Source organism: Vicugna pacos, unplaced genomic scaffold (genome assembly GCF_048564905.1).
Source record: "Vicugna pacos unplaced genomic scaffold, VicPac4 scaffold_19, whole genome shotgun sequence".
NCBI lineage: Eukaryota > Metazoa > Chordata > Mammalia > Artiodactyla > Camelidae > Vicugna > Vicugna pacos.
In genome coordinates this window covers 36,718,196-36,739,249 of record NW_027328740.1, presented here as the reverse complement: position 1 = coordinate 36,739,249, position 21,054 = coordinate 36,718,196, and the positions used below count along the sequence as shown (strand labels likewise).

The 21,054-nt window shown below is 39.1% G+C and overlaps 2 protein-coding genes across 2 annotated transcripts in view; both read right to left on the bottom strand.

Annotated features, from left to right (window-relative positions):
* The window catches only part of LOC140692917 (uncharacterized), a 47,562-nt gene extending 29,614 nt beyond the window's left edge, over positions 1–17,948 (bottom strand). Inside the window, exons 1-3 of the mRNA XM_072957127.1 lie at positions 17,710–17,948; positions 17,454–17,551; positions 16,952–17,176 (exon numbers count right to left, since the gene is read on the bottom strand). Of these exons, the coding sequence (XP_072813228.1) occupies positions 16,952–17,176; positions 17,454–17,505 (277 nt within the window). The 5' untranslated portion in view covers positions 17,506–17,551; positions 17,710–17,948. The remainder of the gene's footprint in view (positions 1–16,951; positions 17,177–17,453; positions 17,552–17,709) is intronic.
* Positions 17,524–21,054, bottom strand: part of LOC140692909 (uncharacterized) — a 101,115-nt gene continuing 97,584 nt past the window's right edge. Inside the window, exons 12-14 of the mRNA XM_072957118.1 lie at positions 19,050–19,106; positions 18,207–18,328; positions 17,524–17,770 (exon numbers count right to left, since the gene is read on the bottom strand). Coding sequence (XP_072813219.1) covers positions 18,303–18,328; positions 19,050–19,106 — 83 coding nt within the window. The 3' untranslated portion in view covers positions 17,524–17,770; positions 18,207–18,302. The remainder of the gene's footprint in view (positions 17,771–18,206; positions 18,329–19,049; positions 19,107–21,054) is intronic.

The following is a 21,054-nucleotide window of genomic DNA, read 5'->3' as shown; positions in this document are numbered from 1 at the left end:
TACTGATACCAAGTCATTAAAGGCTTCCGCCACTCCCCGGCGAGGACAGGCCTGCAGCCCAGCCACTGCAGCAACTCACAATGGTGCCCTCTGAGCAGACTCAGAATAAGAAAGGACGGGCTACTGGCCCGAGATAGCTAGGTGCTTGTCTAAAAAATGAATTCAGTGAGTCCAAATATTTGCTTCCTCCCATTCATAAAAAATCACTAAATTCTTGAACTTGAGATACCTGGCTTTCTTTAGATAACAAGTAATCTTTTATTGTTCCAACAACCTGGTCTTTGTTGTAAAGCTCCTATATATCCTAGCTCTTCCTCAACCTCTTGGGAGCAGTCCCTCAGAGAGTTCTGAGAGACGGTCATCCTGGCTCGAGTCCTCCCGCCAAATAAAACATAACTCTTAATTTTAGGCTGCACGTTTATTTCAGTCAACAGTTTTGGACACCATGAAGCACCACAGCAGATTTCTCTCCACCTGAACTCTCCGAGTAACCGAAGCCTTGGTACCAGCAGTGGCCCTTTGTGCTCATCCGCCTCCTCGGGGGGTCCAGATGAATTTGGCTGAGTCTCTCCTGGTTCTCAGATCTCACATATTGGTTGATGATCCTAAGTTTTATCTGGCGGTGTATCCAGGTACGTGGCCCTCCAGTTGAAAGAAACAGAGGTGAATTACCCACCCAGTGGAGACATCCTGGGTGGGGCCTGTTTGAAAGATAACAGGAAATACCCACCTTGAGGATATGTCCAAAGTGGGGCTCGTGGAAACATATGAGGAAAATAATCACCCAGTGGAGACATCCCGAGTGGGTCCAAGTTGAAAGACACTGGGTTCAGGACTGAGTGGTTAGGTAAGAGGCTGGTCTAATGTTTTCCTCAATTTGGTTACCTCCATTGAATTTTTCAGGATAAAAGTAAAACTCTTATGAGGAAACTTTCAACTCCAAATTTTGGACCATCCTCCTGGCTGGTAACAGCATTCTCGGGTGACAGGGAATCTTCCAGGAGTGGTAGACACAAAGACTTCATGCCACAGAGTTGTCCCTGTGGGAAATCTTACTAGCAAATTTATTCTGAGAACCCGACCTTACAATGGGGAATAGAACTTTCAAAAAAAAAATAAAGAACAGAAAAGAAAAGAAAAAGAAATGACAGATTGCCAGTCTCCAACTATTACCCCAACCAGACATATGTACATACAAAACTTACAACATTAATCGGGAATAAGAAAAAAAAAAACTCACTCTGGAAATAACCAGGCCTGATAAAAACATTTTTTGGCATTCTGAACTTATAAAAACAAAATCCCCTTTAGGGGGAACTTGGATTTCTCTTCCTGTGTCCTTGAAATGTAAACATTTTATCTTTCTCTGGGTGTTTTAAGTGTGTGCATGTAAGTATATATATGTTTAGTTTAGTTTTTAAAGGAAACCTTAGACTCTGCCATACAAAAGGTTCAAGTATTGTGTACATATGGTGGCCACGCAAATAAATTGGGATTCTAAGCAATTCTTTGATTGTACCAATTTTCAGATATTTTGCCATCTTAAACTTTGTTGCATCAGCCTGGACCACGAAGGCTTTAAGCTTTTGGAGAGTAAACCTTTGAATTTTATTTAGGCAACACCCCGACTCTCATGTGGAAGGGCCTCTTCATCTTATTGGTTTAAAATCACTATATATATATATAAATTGATGGCCATATGATGGATTTTTTAATTTGGAAAAACTTTTTAATTGGTGAAAGTTTAAAGAGATCTCATTATAAACGGCTGTTTTATTGGTACCTATTAAAATAAAGTTTAAATGCAGAAAAATATATCTAATGGTTAACCTAAGAACTCAGATATAAAAACATAACTGGTTTGAAAAGCTACATTTTTGTTTTTCCTTTCTGATAAATGTTTCTAGAGATGCTAATAAAAACTTAGTATAATTAATGTTAAATAGGTTGAATAACTGGAAAAAGGATTGTAAAAATGTCAAAAAAACAGATAAGTGGCTTATTCCAAAAGGATAAATATTTTTATATGGTTATTTTGAATGAGATAAATAAAATGGACATTTTTGGATTTACATACAGGGTTTTGATACTACACTACGTAAAGTTAAAAAAAAAGGGCCAAAGAGTTCACCTACTCCCCCCCAACATTAAAGTTCAAACAAGTCCGTTTTACTTACCACAGTTTAAAATATATTTATATGTAGGCTGAAATACTTGATCAAGGATTGGGACAACAGACCAATTAATGAAATTAAAAATCGAGAAGGGCCTAAGCTCTTTGGCTGAAACTTGGGCATCCTAGAGACTTCTATAAAATTGTATACAATGTACACCCACAAAAAAAAGGTTTCTGTCACTCCTTCTAGAAATAAGAATTATTGATTAAACTTAATATATATAAAAATTAAAGGTATAAGATTTAATAAAATTGAGATAAAAGTTTGTGAAATTGGTATATTTAGATGGTCTTTATATAAACCTTTTGCTTATGTTGTGGGATAGATATGTTTCAGTGGAAAAACGCTTCCCCTTCTTGGTATTATAAGGCTGGGCACATGTCTGTCCCTCTGAAAATATTAATTGAACAAATTAAAGGAAACCAATATAGTTACTTAAGACGTCCAATATAACGTAAATCTAAAAAGTAATTTGAGTAGCTAAAAAAAAAATATAGGTTTACCCTGGGTTTAACTTATAACTCAAAGAAAAGAGACCTTAATAAATGTCTTATGCAAGCTTTGGAAGACAAAATAAAGAAAACCTTAGTTTTAAAACATGGAATTCTTTGTTTACAGCTCTTCTCACTGATACAAAAATGCCAATTAAGGAGATAAAATTGGGTCTGGGTGACAGAGCAGTTATCTGGGGACCTGGAAGAGAGTGTCTTTGTCTTGCAGATCAGAAATATAAATACAACAAACAGTGACCTAGGACTGAGCCTAATTAGCTCAACGAAATAAAACTTGAGGCCATGAAACTTTTGGCATTTTAGAACTCAGAACTCTGACGGGTCCTTCAGACTTTGTGAGGAAATCTTAATTATCTGTTTCATAAATAGTAAGCCTTAGTGATTTGAGCAAGCAAATTCAGCTTACTCCAACTATTATTATAAATATAAGTAAGTTTTAAAGTGAAGCCATGAGATCTCTAGCTTTTGTCTGTTTATAAGCCTGCATACAGATTATAGAAGTGAGATATTTCTACTGCTAAAAAAAAAAAAATTCGAAATCAAAGAGCTCTGCTTAATTGATGTAAAAATATAAGAGCTTAAAAATTAAGTATTTTTAAAATAAAACCTTAACAAATTGACTTTCAGTGTCATGTGAATTGGAAAATATTCAATATTAAGGTAATATTTGATATTGTTTAGTTTAAGTATGTCCTAATTAATATAGACATCTTTAAAGTCTTCAGTATTATGTATAATACCTTTACTGTACCTAGGTTTAATGAAAGTCAAATAAGATCCTGTTATATCTGTTGCAGATTTGTCAAAAAAAAAATAACAGTAATGTGCTGTGGTAAAATTTTAAGTAAATTAAATGCAAATGAGATGAGAGCTTTGGGTAAATATTTAAAATATATTTTTAAAATGTATGCTTAAAATAATCTCTAAATGTTTGATATCTTTAAATTCTAGAGTTGTGCTAAATTAAGTTAAATGACAAGATTTTATTAAATATCTATGCCATTTTCAGATAAAATAAGATTGAAATATGAATTACTTAATATTTAACTTCCTCTTACAGTGAAACTAAAGGTGTTTAGAAATATTAATAAATGGTTGGTGTCACACAGAAATAGTCTCTATTAGTAAGGGAATGATCTCAGTATCCTAGGAAAGTAATATAAATGCGTAAAGGAAGATGTAAGAATGGAATAATACTTTGTTAATGAAAAATAGTGACTTTCTCCTGAAGCTGGTTACCTCTGAATGGAAGACAAAATAAGGGACACACTAATATAAGTATAGAAAGCTGTGGAAGGCTTGTTGAAAAGGAACCCTGAGGGAAGAGTTTTGTACATGGTCAGAATTGGCTAAGTTTAGAAACAAATTGGGCAACGTAAATGAATCTTAGAAGTTAGCTGGAACAAGATTAGATTTGGTTTTCTCTCTGGTAAGAGGAAAAATTTTTCTTAAAATATTAATCCACCTTCAGTAACAGATTGTAAAACTTCTTATACCACTTAGCTGATCTGTTCTGCCTTTACATTTGACATATTTTCTTGTTAATGAATTAGTACTACTTTACAGTGATCTATATGTTTATCTGATCAAGTGTTCTGAAATCTTTCAAAAAGCTCCCCAAATATAAAATTCTAATTAATTAAATAAAAATTAATTTAATTAATTAAAATTCTTTTAATCTCCAGTTAAGTTTGGGATGCTACAGAAGGCCCCTGAATCATCCCAAAGAGAGATTTTTAACTATAAAGTTTCATTTGGCATTTTAAATAACATGGAATTGTCAAATGAATCATAAAACTTCTAAGGTTATATTGAATGAGAAATATTATTAATATAGGTATTGTAGAAATTATATGGACTCCCTAAAATTCTGGTTTATCTGAAATGTTACCAGTGATAATTATGGGTATAGTGAACAGGTTTCTTTATTGATTATAGTGTAACGGTGTTTAACCATGCTTTTAAATCTTTTGTCATTTATAGACAGTTAATTGTTTTCTTCTGATGGTTTTGCAAAATGCTTTCTCTTCAAGGAGATTTACTGATTTCTAATAAATTTCAAATTACAGCACTGAACTAAACTGGGTAAGAAATTTTAAAGTTCTAATGAAAACTCTCATTAAAAGAATTAGTTACATGGGACAAATTAACCAGCTGAATATGGTTATAATTTTTGATATTGTTTGAAATAATACTGCCTTTTAACCTGTTTCCCAGACATAAAGAATCTCTTCTCCTTAAGCTAGTTATGGTTCACAGCAATTTGATAAATTATAACTATGTATACAGACTTGGAACAGTTATCTTTTCTCTCTATCTGATTCCTCAAAAGACTAAAAATACTTAGGTCCCCAGTGGCTCTATCAGACAAATTAGGGAGATCATCTCCTAAGAGATATAGGAGTATAAAGGTATTTTAAGGATTTTAAAGAGAAAAGAATTTACCTAAATCTGTAAGGCAAAAATCCATGAAAAGCCTTGACGTGGCTTTCTTGGCCTTAGAAAACCTTATTAACATTCTACCCTGAGACTCCGTATTAAAACTTCCAACACAGTCAATTTAAAAAGCCTATATGATCAAATAATCAGATTCAATTTGTAAAGAAATTAATCTTGATTTGGCTATATTTGAGAAAACTGAGGGTAACTTTAGAGAGAAAAAAATTATATTTTAGTGGATATTAAATTCTAGTTTTGTTAATTGAGGTCCATATTTACTAAGACACTTCCCAGATCATTCCTTGCTGTTATGTCACACTGCTGTACAGTTTAATTGAATTATGAAAAGAATACTCTAGGTTTGATTCTAAAGCTCAGTAATCTATCCTTGGGTAAAATTCCAATGCCCCATGACCTGCAGCCAGGGGATTATACATACTGCAACAGGCATGACTTAAAGAACTGTCTCCAACCTGAATGGAAAGACCCTTTTTCAGATACTCTTAACTAGACCATACACACCAAAGCTGAAGGAAACGGAGTCTCGGATTCATTTCCTATCTGAAACAGCCCCTGCAGTGCACTGGCCTATAGAGCGCTGCTCACCTTAAAACAATGCCCAAATGGAGAAAAAGCTACCAGACCAGGATGAGAAGAAGACGACATCTGAGCTAGACAGCTGACCCAAGACACCGGACCAGGACTGTATACCAATTACTCTGATAATTTCTCCAACCTTTGATTATGAACTACACTTGTTAAGTTTATGATAAATTACCTATGTCTAGTACTTCTGTGTTACCTTGGTGGGTTTCCCTACTCCAAGGCTCTAAATAGGTAGCCCTCAGAAACGTTATTCTAAAAAGAATTTATAGTTCTGTTTAGGCCACTGTTGATCTTACAAGGTGGGAGATTTCAACTGGCCAATTAATACCTGCTCTGACCCTGACCATAAATATGAACTTTCTCATAGGATCAAACTCAGAAACACAAGCAAAATTTTAACCCAAAAATACAACTTCTCGACTATTAAATTCTTACTCGTGACTTTATTAACGTTACTAGCTGTATTACTTATATCCTGTCTATTTTATAAAATTGTTGTCTGTTACATTTCCCAATGTGTAACTAGGCCCACAAGATTGATGATGGCTAAACATCTTGAAGAAACAGATAAAATTTATAACCCTGAATAAAATAAATATAATAGTGTGATTCTAGGTATGGGAATGAGCAAAGATGGGTAAACACTTCCTGGATCATAATAGAGTAGTAAGACAGGTGATCCAGAGAACTTTTAGTATCAACAGGGCCTGACAAAAAAAACTAACACCTTGAATGGCAACTCAGAAGATTCTTCACCTGAACTAGGAATGAGCCATCCTAGCACCGTGGGACAAAATTGGTCATGAAATGTCTCTCAAAATATTGGTCGAATTTAGGACCAAGGGGGAACACTGTGAATGAAAATACTACAATGTGCATGAAAATACTGCAACCATGTCAGTAAACAAAGAATGCTGAATCCAAATCATCAGCGGCTGCTGCCAACCCCCAGCGAGTACATGCCTACAGCCCGGCCTCTCAGCCACTCACAGTGGTGCCCATTGAGCAGACTCAGTGCAAGAAAGGACAGGATACTGGCCCTAGATAGCCAGGTGCTTGCCAAAGGAATGAATTCAATGACCCAAATGTTTGCTTCCCACCATACATAGAAAACCACTAAATACTTGAACTTGAGATATCTGGTTTTCTTTAGATAACAAGCAATATTTTATTGTTCCAATTACCTGATCTTTGTTGTAAAGATTCTATTTATCCTAGCTCCTCCCCTACCTCTTGGGAGCAGTCCCTCAGAGTGATCTGAGAGGCTGTCATCCCGGCTCGAGTCCTCCAGCCAAATAAATCAAAGCCCTTAACATTTAGGCTGAACGTTTATTTCAATGACGTTCCAAAATAGACACAACTCATCAATTCTGTAATGGAACACACTGAATCAGGAACCAAAAGCGTGTTTTAGTCCAGAAAATCTCCAGGTTCCTATTTCTTCCTGTCATTATACAATCCCTCCAGAACTCATTACTTTGCTGTCTGCTCCTCTGGCAACCAAACTCAGAGAAGAGTCAACTCAGCAGAGCGCCCTGCTGGGGAGAACCCCCCGCAGAAGCACTGCAGGCTGCCTTCCCTCCCGCACGCTCTGCTGACCCTTGGTGTCCCCCGTGGAGACCAGGCCAACACAGCTCTTCCCAACAGCTGCAAAGTCGCACACGTTAAATAAATCATTTTATTTTATATGATATTTTACGTATATACCCATCTCTGAAAACAGCTTTGCCAGAAGCCCAAATCTTCAACATTAATCTGCAAAGGCAAATCAGGTCCCCAAGGGAAAACAAGTCTTAAGACGACGCTAAGGCCTCCAAAGTCCTCTCCACGACCATGAACCAAACTGCCTGCAGGTCTGCAGCTGCAGGAGGCTACATGTCTGCTTTTAAAGCAACCCCTTTCTGCCCTCGGGTGCTACAATGCCCTTTTATGCCCTCCCATCACAGGGCAAGAGCAGCCGCTGCAGAACCTTGCAGGGCAGCACTGACAGGACTGGACAAAGGGGATCAGAGCTAAACAAAGCATTCTGATGACACGAGCTTGTCACTGTGTCTCTTTACAGATGTAGATATATATAGAGAGAAGTGGGGTGATATTGCTCAAAGTCACACAGCTAATAAGTGGCAAAGTATATAACTCTGCTCCTCCCTCCTGTGTGACGCCCAACTGGGACAACCACAGGGTTCTCTCGTGGCTGCCTGAACAGTCTTTTCCTATCACTCATGACACACAATAGTGTCTGAACTTAGCCTGCATTTGCAGCATCTTTTCCCTCCAGTTTCTCAGGAACAAGGCTGTTCGGGCCTGTATGAATTCCGGCTTCCTGAAATCTCCGTGCTCAGGCTGGTCTTGCCTGTGCATCCGGCCCGCTGCTCAGAGGCTCTTCCTCCCCTGCAGGAGGACGTTTCTAATCTTCACAGGGACACAACCTCAGGGGAGCTCTCCTCTCGCCCTCAGCATGGCAGGTGTCCCAGGCCTCATCCCGAGCAGCCCCGTTAGGACGGTGTCTGCCCAGCTCTGCTAGTCAGATCAGCAGCCTCACTGCCAGGGATTATACCCAGGTCACACTGCAAACCTACTGCCCGCCTCACAGCCCCCAGCCAGCAGGTCACCTGGAAGTCACAGCAAGTGCCCCACCCAATCCAGAAGTCTCTTCTTTTGCCAGCACCACTGATGAATGGTTTCCAACCTTCGGTCAGTTTCGCACAAAACAGCACCTTCTACAGGTGAAACGGGTGGTTTTTCTTCTGCGCCTCATCCTTACTGGAAACGTAAGGGGAAACCAAAAGGCCTTTTCTCAACCCTTTTCTGATGAAACCCTCCCACCCACAATACTCATATGCTCAAGAGCTTTGGATCCACATGATTTTCTTTCTCTTAGGCTAAGTGGCTCAAAAAACTAAGGGATTCTTTCTCCTTTGAGGGTATTAGCACTCAGTTTCTCGGCTTTAATCTGTTTTTGTCTCTCTCTTCAGTGACCCTAGCAGTTGCCACCTCTTACTCCCTTCAGCAGCCTCCCTCCCAACATCTAGTCTAGGAAATCAGCTGTGATGAGGGGCACGGGGGCAGTCACAGAAGATGCAACTAAGGCACAGAGAGGCTACATAATTTGCCCAAGAAATCACCTTGAACCACCAACAGAGTGTGTCACGTCCCTCTGTTTAACTCTAATGCTAAGCAAGTTAACTTTTTGTAGATTATGTTTATAAACAGATGAGGTATGAAAATACATACAAGGACACACATCAACTCTAAGATATTCATTAACTCCACTATTTTGTTTCTATTTATTTTATTTCTATTAAAAAATTAAGAACCCCTGCAGTCAATATAGCAAAATGTTACTGGGTTTTAAATCCAGAATATACAGGGGTTGTGTCATTACTCATTCTTGTATGTATTTTCACAAGACAAAATGATTTGAAAGTCTCTCTCCCCGCCCCCTACTCACTGCTGGCTCTCACCAGAGCTCCCAGACCACACATCTAACAGCCTTTCACTTTACCCACAGCTGAACTCATCAGTTTTCCCCCAGAACTCCCTCTGCTGCTTTCCCTCCTCAGAACACAGCAGGACCATTATTTAACTCATTAATCCACCCAGAAACCTGGGCCTTACTCCATCCTACCTTCACAGAAATCATTGATCCTTTCCTCTTTACCATCTAAACATGCCTTCAATCTGTTCGCTTTTACCCACTGACCGTCCCACCGCTCAAGTGGAAGCCAACAACACTGCCCACCTGGACTCATGAGTCTCCCAAGTGGCCCCACAGCCACTCTCCCCTACTTGAGACAAATGTGATTGTGTCTCTCCCACGCTTTTGGACTCATTTCAGACCCACTGTTCTTAGAAGAAACTTCAATTTCTTCACCTGGTGAAGGTCTTTGCCATGAAGCTGTCAGCTCAGGAAGGGCAGGACACACCCTCGTCCCTCGGCTCCACCATCTGGCAGAACATCAGCTTGGGAGGATTGAGTTCTTAGCAAACTACTTCACTTATCCATACAAATCCATGGTAGATTAGAAAGATTTTAGATGTTGAGCTTGACTATTAATTTGGGGATTTTGCACTGGCAACCTGCAATTATATATTCTAATTATTGTGTCTTCTTAAAACCATACCCAGATTAAAGGAGTATTTGTGGAATGTCTTCGGAGTAAAAGGGACTGTACTTTTACAGATTTTATGTTTTATTACATGAACAACCAGGACAGGGTCACAAATGGAACCGCCTCACAAGTGACAGAAGACAGGTGAGACGCATATAGCAACAGGTCACAAAGATGGTAAGAGCAAAGTTGTTTCTCCAACCCCCGAAAAAATTCCTCCAAGAACTGAAAACTCAGAAATTTGAAAGTAAAATACTATCATATAAAGAAAGAAAATAAATAATCCTCTTCATCAGGGTTTCTAGATCTGACTGCAGAGTTATTAGCAGGCCATACTGAATCCTAGCACAGAAAAATCAGATGGACTAGTGATGAGTAAGTTCCAGGAAAACGGCAGTAACTCCTCCACTTGAAAGAGGACACACACTCACTTGTTCAAGGTGATTGTAAACCACATTCTGCAGAAATTCAGAAGATTCAGGCACCGCTTCTAGATGGTGATGACACGGAAGGACGGCTTGGATGCATGCTTCTAACTGAGTCACCGGCATTCTTACACTGCAGGGGGAAATGGAGGCCCTCAGCCAAGAGCACAGTTGTTCCTGTCATGTATCCCAGGCCGTGCCTCGGGGACTCAGTGTACTGTAGCAGTCTGGCCCCAGGTGAGGACCCGCAGCGTGGCCCAAGCAAGCAGGAGGGGCACTGTGCTTGAGAAATCCCATCCCCCATGGGGGCAAGAGGGGCTGGTGGGGTTGTGTGAACCTATAAATGCTCATAGAAATACACCTGCATACATTGAAGTGATAAAATTAACTGTAGCAGGCTATTTAACAAAATTTCAATTGTCAGTGTTAATTTTACCATTCCATTCCGCTTGTCCCCTGCACTCTGAGACAGGCTTAGGCTCTCTCACACATGCAGCTCTGATGCAATAGTTGTGAAGTTATTTTACTTTGCTGCAAGTGTCTTCGCTCCCAGTGTCACTGTGACTGTCGTCTCTTAACACAGTCAGATATCTTCTTGGATCTCTCCCTGAGTTCCTTGCTCCTGCTTCTCAGATCCTGAGATAAAGAACAGGTGAAGGCACATGACTGGAAAAGTCAATGTGGACTTGACCAAAGTCCTCAGTGACCCCCTAGGTGAGTGCTGCCCACCCCTTACCTTCGATTCTCAAGGTTCTGCCCAGGGTGACATCCAGCCAGGAGAGAGTCCTGGGCCCTATTAAAAGCTGTGTGGCTTGGGTGCAGGGAAAGCTGCAGGAGCTGGTTCCGTAGCCGGTCCCATCCACACCTCGGCTCCTCTCTCTCCCGAGGCAGCGCTGCCAAGCCCCCAGGCTCCCTGAGCTTCTGTCTTTCTCTTCTACTCTACTTCAAGCCCTTTTCCTCTTCCTTTATTCCCTGATTATCCGTAGCTGGAGTGATTTTTCTATCATAGAATCTGAAAAAATTTCCTGCAGCTGAAAAAGAGGTGCCAGAGGTCAACGCGCATATGGTGGTTCCTGAATAGAGCCCCTGGTTAGGGGGACCCTCACCAACACTCATGGGGCATCAGGCATGTTGCAGGGTCGACCACCACCAACAAGAGTTTGCTGTGACACCAAGGCACGCACAGCATCCCTGCTCACTAAATTGTAGTTGTAGTCCTTTATTATGAAGCAAAAATAAAAAAATTGCTCATGTTTCTTACTAAAATTATTTATGAGGGAGAAAAAGAAATTGTAATAGAAAGAACAAATTTCACTCCATGTTAGATGTGTTCATTTGGCTTTAATCCTGTACCTTGTTTTCTAGGCTCAGACTTGCTATCTCTGCACCTTTTGTAAAAGAAAGTTGCCTTTAGCCTGAAATATCCAGGAGGGTCTATTCTCCGGGCTCTGATCTTTAAGGATATTTGCTCTTCTACACTTATGTATAGATGGCAAGTTGTAAAATAGTGAATAACCTTTCTTTTTTTTGGAGGTTTTACAGGGGCACCATAATTTGACCCACATGGACAGCTGCAGGAACAAAGGATTTCAAGGACAAACAATTCATACAGCAAGAAGTTTGCAACAACCAGCCACATCCCCGCCACTTTTTAGTATAAAAGGAGACTGAATTCTGCCCTGGGGAAGAGAGTTCTACTGGATAACAATATGCCATTTTCTGGGTCTCCCAGCTTTACAAATAAAGTCTCTTTTCCTTACTCCAACATCTCATCTCCCGATTTATTGGCCTGTCATGCAGCAAGCAGAACGAGTTTGGACTTGGTAACAAATTGACTGCCTTAGAGGTAGTATGTCTCCACTGTTTCCTCATTTCCAGTATTTCACAACCTATCAATTTTATATGCTTTTTAACAACATGAACAAAAAACCTATTACAAGGAATTGATTCCACAGAAATAAAATTATTTCTACTCCTTCAAAACTTTTTTCTTTTCTATTTTATTTTGTTTTGCTTATTGAAAAGAAAATAAATTCAAATCTTTTTATTTCACGTATTTTTATAACTAGATATTGTAAATACTACAAAGATATTTAAATTGCAATAAAAATTGTTCATATATTAGTATAAAGATATATACACAATCAATGCAGATTAGGAAAGGAGTAGATATTTACTAAAAATCCACTGCACATCCAGTCTTTTACAAGCATATCCTGGAATATAAGCTCTATTATCCAGGGTCCCCCACCCCCAATCTCACTGCGGAGTCCCTTAGTAATCAACTACCAAGGCACCAGCATAGAACCATGAGATCACTATTTTAGGTATAAATGAGAGTATTAGCTCATTCAATTCTAAAACAGAAACCTTAAAATAAATACTGAACTTACTTACAGATAAACAAATTTGGACACAAAAAAGTACAGTTTCTCCCCAAATTCACAAAGATAATAACTGGTAAAGGCAGGATTTGAACTCATCTGCCTTGAATATAAAGCTAAGTTGGAAATCCCCTTAAACTGTGGAGGACAAGCAGCACAGCCTGTCACCCTATCTTTGTTCAGATCTGGCTTTAGACAGCCTGAGACAGCACCCCTTCCTATGGAACTCGAGGGCAAACAATAACAATAAGGATTTTATATTCAGTAGTTTCTTAGGTCTCAATTATATAAAGTGTCAGCAGGTCAGCAGAAAACTCTGGGAAATATGAGTGGGTCCAGAGCTTTTTGCTGATAAGAAACTCAATCTATCAGGACAGAGTGACCTTCCCATGAGAGGCCTCATGGACATAAACTAAAGGCAACTGAGCAATGAAAACTAGCAAGAACATGGAACTCAAGCAAGAAGGATCCCTACCATCCCCTGCCCAGTTGCCTCTTCACCTTTGTGGACAAGACGGCAGAAGGTCCATGTTCTTGTCCAAGTTACAACATCATGGATTCTCACCCATATAATATTACGACTCTATGCTGTCTTAAGTCCTTTCCAACTAAAATATGATGACACCAATATCTCAGCGGAATGTCTATGTCTCCACTTTCTCTCTTCTATTAGGAGACTATATCTATGGCCACAAAGCCGAAATTCAATTAAAAACACCATGCACGAAGCCTGGTGAAAGTCTGTGTAAGAGACATTGTTCTCAAGCTCAGTGAGTGAAAACTCAGAAAAAGTGGTCCTTATCCCTCTGCAAGTGGAAGGTAGCCTGATTGTGTGTGTGTATGTGTGCACACGTGTGTGTGTAAATCAAATACAATGTATTCTGGGATGTGCACAGATTTTTTTTATGTTACTCTCATTTCATGAGGATGAGCCAACCTTTAAAGTAATTTGAATCTACTATTCTGAGAGAGTCTCAGGATCTTTTGGTGGAGGATGGGAAAGGGGAAAGGAAAGGAGGAAAGAAGTAAATGAAGCAAAACTGTAAGTATACTGCTAGGGAAAGGCAAGACATTAATTTTGTTCCTACTTGCATCATACACAAATTAGGGACTGGCTTTCCCACATGTCTTGTCAAGCACTGAGTTGCAGAAGAACAGGTGACAGCCCATTTCTCACTGAGCTTGTGACTGTACGTGGCATCTTATAGACACTAATTATTTAACCTGATCAAACAATCTAGCAGCAGGCTGTAATTCTCCTATTTTGAGAGATAAGAAAACAGGAAGTGAAAGAGGGTATATAGCTTGACAAAAGTCAGAGGACAAGTAAACTAAAGAGGATGAATTCAAACTCAGATCTGAATGCAGAGTCTGATATTCCCACTCCGAGGGCTGGAAATTCCTTAACACACAGGGTCCCCAGCTCCTCTGCTTTGTTCCTGGCACCAAGCATTTCCCATGGCGATATTCTCCAGTTCTCAGACACAGCGCTCTGTACAGCCAATAACCTCCATTCGACCTTGATCATCTACCTGTCACGCCCACCAGGCTTCACCAGGCAAGAATGCTGGCTTTCAACTGCATACAAAGCCACCCCTGTTTTATCCTGGACTCTTCAGCGGCTTTTCCAGCATAAACACAGCCATGAAAGGGCTCACAGTTTGTACATGAGCCACACTACCTCTCTCCATCTCTGTCCCCACCTATACTACTTTGCTATGACCATTTTGAGAATCTTGGAAACAAATTTTTAAAAACAGAAAAGAAAGGATTCTGTAACAAGTACTTAATACTTACAATTAAAATGAGAAGTTACAAAGTGAGCATTTACAAACCGAATCTGCCTTCCTAGGTGTCAGTTTTAACAGTTAAAATATACAATAGCAAAAAATTCTGACTTAAATAATTAACAAAAACATCAACAATAATCTGGAATAAACTCAAAAACAATGCCCATGTTGTACATGGAGGAAGTACAAGACTGTACTGTGGGGTAAAGTAAGAGGTGTGAAAGTAGAGACATCAACATTTTGTATGGAGGAAAGCAGTTTTGTAAAAATGTACGTTCTCCTAAAGATAATTCAAAAGTACTAAAAAATCCCACGACAGCACTTCTTTTTTTTTTTAACTTGAAAAATTATATTAGAATTCTTCAGGAATAATAAAGTCATAATACTAACCAAGAAAATTTGGGATCGAAAAGAGAATCAAAAAATCGCACTGTCAGATATTAAATAAATGTTTACAATATGTAAGATATAGTGCTAGTGTAAGAAAGTAAGATTGATAAAAATAAACCATGAGCTCAAAAAGAGACTCTAGTATACATAAGTATTCTTTACAGGTGGGATTTCAAGTTAAAAAGCAAAGTAGGAATTCAATAATTGTCTTGGGACAATCAGAGAATCCCCTGGAAAAAACAAATTCTATTCCAGTCATAATGACCGCAAGAAAAATTACAGAATGTGATGTGAATATTAGAAAGTACTAATAACAGCGAATATAATTCTTTGCTCATATTAATTCAACTTCTCTTCACTATAACAAGTACCATCATCATCTCCATCTTAGAGATTAAAAAAACCTACAGAAGAAATTTATACCAGTATAAGAAAGTATTTCTAAGAATAATATCAGGAATAAAACCCAAAAAGAAGACATTTACAATCTTAAGATTATTTTGGGCCACAACAAAAATGAACCTACTGAACAAAATGAAAGGCAAAAAATGACAAGGAAAAGCTCTCTGATACATGTTGATGAAGACAAGGGGTTAATGTTCATAATATACATAGAGCTGTCACAAAGCAACAAGAAGCTGCCTCACTTAAATGTGTGCAAAGGACAAAAGAGATCATTCACTTTTTAAAAGTCAGATGGCTAATGAGTGAAAAATGCTCAATACCTCACTGGTCATCAAGTGCAAATTAAAACAATGAAAAAGTACTTTTGCTCATCATATTGGCACATATTTTTAAAAGATATTCTAGCTAGTGTCCATCTTTGAGAGAACAAACTGTGAGCGATCTTTTGGAGGATGACATGTCAATGGATATGTAAACTCTGAAAAACGTGTGTACACACAGGCTGAACTCCACATTTTGGAATCGTTTCATTTAGAAAAATTCAGTTCAAAAAGATGTACTTATCAGAGCATTTACACAGCACTGTTTACAATGGTGAGAAGGAAAGCTGAAGTGAAATCATATCCAGCGATAGAGAATTGGTTACATAAGTTATTCTACATCTTTTCATGTCCCACAGGAGAAGGAATTTCTAGATTCACTTGAAAGGAGCCTGTGATTTATGTAGTTGTCACATCCAAGGACTAAATTTCCAGAAAACTTAACGAAAATAATACTCATACAAGATCACAGGAATGTTTGTATAAGAAGTATGCCAGTCAAACACCCTTTCTGACAGTGGAAAATGGAGAAAACTTAAGTGTCCACCATCAAGAAAATGATGCGGTAAATCACGGTGAGCTGTGGGCACTAAAGTTCCGGTGTTTCGGCGTGGTCCAAGGCCTTGTCCACAGTACGCTCCCACGAAAGGTGTCCTTACACAAGAGACCAAACCTGCATATCAGGAAAACCCTCTACTCTATCTGAAAGGACCGGGTGAGTCTGGAGGGAGAGGACGTCTGTGATATATACCTGAGTGAATAAACCGAGCTGCAGAAAACATATAGTATGGCCTTATTTTTCAATAAAGCATATATACACACACATAGACATAGATTTCTCATATACGTGTATGTATGTGTTTATTTATATGACATAGGCATAAAGGTCATGAAATATATACTCCACATTGTCAGCAGTTTTTACACTCAGGAAAAAAGGGGAAGGGATGTAGGGGACTTTCGGTACCACAACAGATCTCTTTTCAGAATTTCAGTTAAGTATACTTGGAATTTAAAAGTTTATTTAAGTCCAAAGTAAAATGGACGAGGACTCCACAAGACAGAATGCTATACTAGTCATTAAAAATCATGCCAGGGGAGATAGAATATTGTAGAAAAATGTGTAATAAGCCGAATGGAAAATGGAGGTCTCCACACAGTATACAGGCACACATTGCTCGCTGGTTTTTATGGCAGAGGTAATACACACTGATGAAAAGAACAGAAAATAGATGTTAATGTGTTAATTATTATCTCTGAGTACTGGCACCAGGATAGATCCTTTTGACCCTTTTTTCAGACATTTATATTAAATACACACTATTTTTCATCTGAAAAATGCATTTTTAGATGTCTAGTACCACACATTGGAAAATTACACGAGTACTTACAGAAACAAATAACTAGGAGACACCGCAGCAGCGTCACAAAGTGTAGAAAGGGCGATCCTGAATAACACCGCACAGTTACATAAGGACCCACAAAGTGAGAGCACCTGCTGTAACAGGGCGCGGCCCCCTTCCATTTGTCAGATGTGTCTTCAGGGCTGAGGCAGTTCTGAGCACGGTCAGTGTCAGTGCTGGTGTCTGGATGGATGCCACTGGAGGTGAGGGCGCCTGCAAGCCGAGAGGAAGAACAGAAATCATCCTCTGCTTTTTCTGTCTTGTTTCTTTGTTACTTTTAAAGAGAGGCGGAAATAAGATAAACTGGATCTTTCCTACTGAAATTTCAGTAATGAAACCATTTCTAAAGTGATCACAACTTATATTCTGCCTATGACTGTCTTTTCAACAAAGCATCATATTTATAAAATGTTAATTAACTCAGTTAATTAACTCCCTGTTGAAACATTCTAGTAAAGAGCATGAACTGCAGTATGTAAAAGAACCACACCTGCAGTGACTAGCTCAGCTGTCTTGACGGCAGTGCAGTCAGCCCCCACCATCCCGTGGCCCTGAGCTCCTGATGCTGGTAAGAGAGCGCGCTGCTGCCTCAGATGGAAAGAAAAGGTGAAAGCATTTTCTGAAATCTACAGCACTGACAAAACATAACTGATAAATCCCAGGCTCCTTTGAGGCTGTCATTTTCCGTTTCTGGCCAACACCCGTCAATGAGCAGAACCACCCCATTCCCGAGTCATGGGACTCACGTGGGCAGCAGTTTTGGAGAAATTTCCAGGTATAGAATGTAAACCAACTATACATAAAACTCTGAAAAAGAAAAGATGCAATAATCTGATTTTGGAAGACACTAAAATATTCTCCTAAGCCTTAGTACTTGGAAAGGCTGGGCTTCTACTAAGCCACTTATTTATTTCACAGCCAATGAGCATCTCCCACAAACCCTGTTTCCCTGTGTCTGCTGGGAGCTTCAGGCACATTGATGTTGTCTATCTTATAAGTCACAAGGCAGAGGTGTGTGTCTCACGCTTGCAACTCTCACACAGGCTCAACTCCTAGCCTCACTGTATGAACTTGGCCCCATTTTCTCACCTGTTTATTTGGTATCTGTTCTTCTGTAAGCTGCCTGAAATGCTTATTGAAACAAGTCAGAAGAATGAGTGGGTAGAGAAATGGACAGATGGACAGGTGAGAGATGGGCAGAAAAACAGAGAGTCTCCAAGAGAAGGGGAGCAATCAAAATTACCTATGCAAAACCCTCTTCTAGTCAGGGAAGGAAACCACCACGGAGAAGTGTGAAGAGGCAGGTTGCTTAGGACTGTTTCCTGGATTCCATGAAAAGTCACACCAAGAGATGAGAGGGTAGAACTATAAATAATAAAAGAAAAAATTCATGCATGTTTGAAAAATATATCTACATTATGTACTTTCTAAAGAATAGAGTCAAATCAGCAAGGCCCAATAACACAATCCTTGGGTATTTACAGAAGTGAGAATCCCATCTCCAATCTGCAAGGCATCCCTTTGGAGCACTGAGAGTCTACACGGTGCGGTCATAAAGCCATCACCGCAAAAGCGATGCTATCCTGCACTTACGAGGAAAGAGCAGCTGTGCTCGGTCTGCCTACACGTGTCTTTTACACCCCTCAGCACCTCTACGGGGGAGGGACGCCTAGCGAGCCCCATCTCTGCAGGACAGAAAACAAGTACAAGAGAGGCTAAGCCGACCTATCAATTCTCCATCTCACAGGACTTGTCACTCCAGACCAGGACTCGAACTCGGACCCACGTTTGTAACCACAGTACTACCGTATTTTATGTGCTTTTTGTGTGTATAATACATTTGTTTCTGGCATGAAAGGGTATTTAATAAATGATCGGTTGTCTTGTCTATCTCATTAGCTCACAATCTTTATATTTTTGAATTGTACTCTTCCCATGGAGAAAGGAACGGAAAGAGCGGGGATCAGAATGAGGTGGGGCTCCATTCTTTATCTGTTGCCTCATCTCATCGAAGTCCCCAAACAAGGAGATAGAGCAAATGTTCTCGTCATCATTTAAAGAGAGGGCTCCAGTGATGGTGACTTACTCAACTCCAAAACCAAGTCTGGGGGAAGGGCACATGCAGCAACGAGAGCAGTATCACCTGTAGGAAGGCAAAAAGAGCTCAGGGGATGGCTCAATGGGTCAGCCTGATTTCATTTCAATCGATAATACAATAACACACTCTAAAAAATCTAGCATGCAATGGATTTGCTCTTTCTTGACATCTAGCAAGTTTCCACATCTCACATGTAACATTATCACGAACTAGTGAAAGGAAGAGTCCACAGACAAGGAAAATCAATGCCACAGGCAGGCTGAAACACAGGCTGGAGGAAAGGAAGGGAAAGGGCATAGTTAAGAAGAGGCGAAATTCTGGGAAAAAGACATCATCACAAGGAATCTCAAGCATCATCCAGCAATCATATAATCATTCTTTCAAGGGAGAGTTACTTAGGTCCTATTTTGTGCAACATTGTACAGTGGGCGAAGCAAGAGCACAGCGTCCATGGTGGCAGCAAGTTGCGGAGCTCCAATACACTTCTGATCCCGGTAACTTGCACACTTGTCCTCAGTATAAAGGCAAAATATATAGTAAAATAATCCAATGTAAACTCTATGCAATGCTGAAAAAAATTAAAGAATACCTAAATACCTGGACAGACACACCACGCACATTCCTGAATCAAATGACAGCATTCTTGGGATGGCAGTGCTCCCCAGAGCGATCCATATATTCAACGTGGACTCGATCACAATCCCAGTGGGTTCCTCTGCAGAAACTGACTATCTGCTGCTACAATTCATATGGGAATTCGAGGATCTCAGTAACCAAACCGTACTTGAAATAGAAGAAGAGTTTGAGAGGACTTGTAATTCTCAATTTCAAACCTTACAACTGTATCTCCAGGTGAGATTAGAGGCCATTTTTAAGTTATAATTGTGTTTATCCTTATTTTCTAAATTCTGTACAACGAATATACCTGTTAGAATAAGAAATTTAAAAACTAAAGTGTCTTTTAAAACATGCAAACCGATTCATTCATTGGGAAGAAAATATTTTGACTATAAAGAAGTAAACAAATATCTAGTGAAAAAGGACTATTTAAAAACAGGAGTGAATTTACATTTTTTGTAAATTGGAAACTGAAAAGCACAAACACATCAAGTTTCTAGGGAGAGTGTTGCAACATATTAATTGTTATTTCCAAAATTCTAATTGAACAATGAAAACTCAAGAAAGAGAAAATCTTGATTGACAGCCAACTGCAAACACATGGAGAGCAAAGGCCTAGAAATCACAGTTCCTTTAACTCTGCTACTAACTCAATAGGAGAGGAAATTCCTCACAGAGGGGACAGTGGAATCCCATGCATAAGACAGGATACACAGTACAAACTGCACTAGAATTGGGGGTGATTTCCATAGAAGAATTCTAAAGTTACAACATTGATGAAAAACTATAAAAACACTGACAGACAGATTAAAACACACAGTCATATATATTATATAGAAACATATGAAGTCTGCTCCCATGTTGCATAGAAATACAAACATATTTGTTCATTTATGGGCACTGATTACTTTATCCCAGGTAGAATATTTCAACTAAAATAGATAATCAATAATACACTCCTCTTGTCAAAACTAGTTGATAAGTTACTCTGCTATGTATGCATAATGTGTCTAAGATAGATTTAAAATTATTGAAAAAGATTTTTGTATGGTTTCTTGAACCCTTCTCAAAACACCAAGCTTAATTTTAAAATAAATCTGAGCAGTATTTCTATATGATCTTTTCCCTTGTGAAATGAACAACACAGTCTGTTGTCAAAATTCTTTCCTTACAATGATTCATGAGCACCGTATACTCACAAAACTGCTGGACAGCAAGGCACTATCCAGACACTGTGACAAATCAAATGAAACACAAGGAAGACAGTGACCCTATTCTGCAGGGCTTATAATCTGTTCCAACACCGGGTTTTTATTTGATTTGTTTGATTGGTTAGAAAAATAAAATCACTCAAGTACATTCTTCTTTGAGCATT